General features: G+C 44.9%; 1 protein-coding gene across 1 annotated transcript; it reads right to left on the bottom strand. All coding sequences in view use genetic code 11, as the record gives it.

The window, feature by feature from the left end:
- Nucleotides 1–1,262: 1,262 nt before the first annotated feature.
- Nucleotides 1,263–1,807, bottom strand: EGR_04436 (hypothetical protein; the record flags this gene model as incomplete). Its single annotated transcript, XM_024493685.1, has 3 exons — nucleotides 1,263–1,344; nucleotides 1,427–1,661; nucleotides 1,684–1,807. 3 exons carry the CDS (start codon nucleotides 1,805–1,807, stop codon nucleotides 1,263–1,265), a joined length of 441 nt encoding a protein of 146 aa, XP_024351799.1.
- Nucleotides 1,808–2,089: the final 282 nt, after the last annotated feature.

Here is a 2,089-nt window from a genome sequence, read left to right as displayed (position 1 = left end):
CATTTTCGGTTTAGACAAAACTTTACTCTCCTGTAACATGATCTTGTCAATTGTATTTATGGGGAACACAAGAAGCGAATACTTTGTAATTTCATTTTTTATTTACATTGAACTCACTGTATTTCTCAAAGTATAATAAACGAAATACATGCATGAAAACAGATTTTGGATGAATTGCCACTTTGCTTTTCGTCTTTCAAGAGTTGCCTTATTTCGAAGGAAACTGGTGTATGATGTGTGTTTGTTTGCACTGTTCGATTTGCCTGTTGGGTCGCGGACTGGGTTTGGCCGCCTTTTTCGCCTTCCTTGGTTCCGTGGTTATGCAGTCCTATCCTACGAATAGGACCTTTCCCTTACCAATGGCACAACGGAGGGTTGGGTCGATGCTTTCTTTGAAATCTTTCTTCCTATTATTCCATAAGTCTTCTTTACTACCATAGTAACCTACGTATCATGTCTGTGTCACAATTTGCAACGGTCTGAGAACCGACCACGGTCAGTACGATTTAGACTGCAAGTTGCTTTTCTATCATCAGCCTTCTGTTTTGCTAAGCCTTAAGAAAAACACGTCAAATTATGTCGATTCTGCTTCGCAGCTTCGAAATTCTTCAAACCTTCTTCCTCTTTCTGATCCATCGCCCACAATTCGAGTGATCACTTGACAGCACAGATCCACATTCTTCTCAGCACATTTTGTGGCACATTTACGCCGTTTGCACAGTTGTAAGGACCTTTGTGAATGGTTTGAAATTCCTTCCTGATCTGTGGTGTCCCACAGCATTGACTTTCCTCAGTCCCGTCACATTCGGATGTAATAACAATTTGTGTCGTGGCAAAATTTATTCTCCTCAGGTGAAACAAGTTGGTCTCACTTTAAGCCACACGAGATCCCTATCATCGTGCTTACACAAGATGTGTTGAATTACCAAATAACCCTGACTCAGTGTTTGCTGTAAGTTAGGTAGATTGTAGATCTGTGGATGAAATGGTGATTGCATGATTGCGGGCCTTCTTTCATGCATTCAAAGGAAAACAACAGCAGTGTCAGTCGTGCCACTGCATACCTAAGTCAAACTGTTAATCATGCACTGTCATGGGATTAAGGTTAGTGGGATGGAGGTGGGAAGATGGGAGTAGGTAAGGGCGTAAGGTGGTGTCCCCCTCTCACACTGGTTCATACATAACGGTGAGAATGTGATCACAGTCCATTTCATTTCGTCCGCCTCATCTCCTCTCCCCTCCTCACAGTATCGACATCTGCACTAGACCAAATCCTGCTCCTGTGGACTGCGTGGTAGACATTGCCTTCGCGCCACCCTCCCAACTCGCTGATTACGACAACCACTGAAGGGCACAAGAAGGAAGCACTTATTTCTGAGTCATAGGGGAGAGGACATGGACAAGGTGATTTCAATTTCGAAGCTACCACTCCCTCCTCGTCCGTGGCGTGACTTCTTGAGCAAGGAAGGACCAAGTGGAGATAGTAATTACGATGGCAGTGCAGACAGCCGAATGGACAATGTGCCTTTGCTTCGGATCCTCCTCAACACCCGTCTCGCGTTTCTTCATTTCAATCAACGCCTCTGCCTCCTCTTTCGCCTTCCTAGACCAGCGTAGATGCGGCTTCAACTCCCCACCTTCAGCCAACCACTCCGTCTTGCCTTCACCACTCAAGATTGTCACCTTGGGAGCATCCAAGTCGGGGTGGAAGGGAGCATGTTGGTGGGAGGAGATGAGTCATCGAGTCCACAAAGAGGCGACAGCTGCATCGTCGTGAGCTGAATCGAAGTTTCGCAGTTCTACCCATCCGAATAGGTGTAGGTCATTTTTGGGATTAGAAATGGGAAAGATCTAACCAGCATTTTGCAAGCATTATCCTTACTTTGCGAGCAGTCAGTAGGAATTGGACATAGAAGGAGGCAAATTTGCATATTTCGCTCATCTACTCAATGCACTTGACTAATGACTGTGTACCTATCCTAATTTGATGCATTTTAATATAATGAATAAGAATATGATGGCAGCTAAGGCGGTTAGGTAATTGATGGGGAGCACATCATCACGCCTTTGCTCCTTTGCCATCAGAAGT

This window comes from Echinococcus granulosus, assembly GCF_000524195.1.
Source record: "Echinococcus granulosus chromosome Unknown EG_S00028, whole genome shotgun sequence".
Taxonomy (NCBI): domain Eukaryota; kingdom Metazoa; phylum Platyhelminthes; class Cestoda; order Cyclophyllidea; family Taeniidae; genus Echinococcus; species Echinococcus granulosus.
Note: the sequence above shows the minus strand (reverse complement) of the source record. Positions and strands in the feature narration are given on the sequence as shown.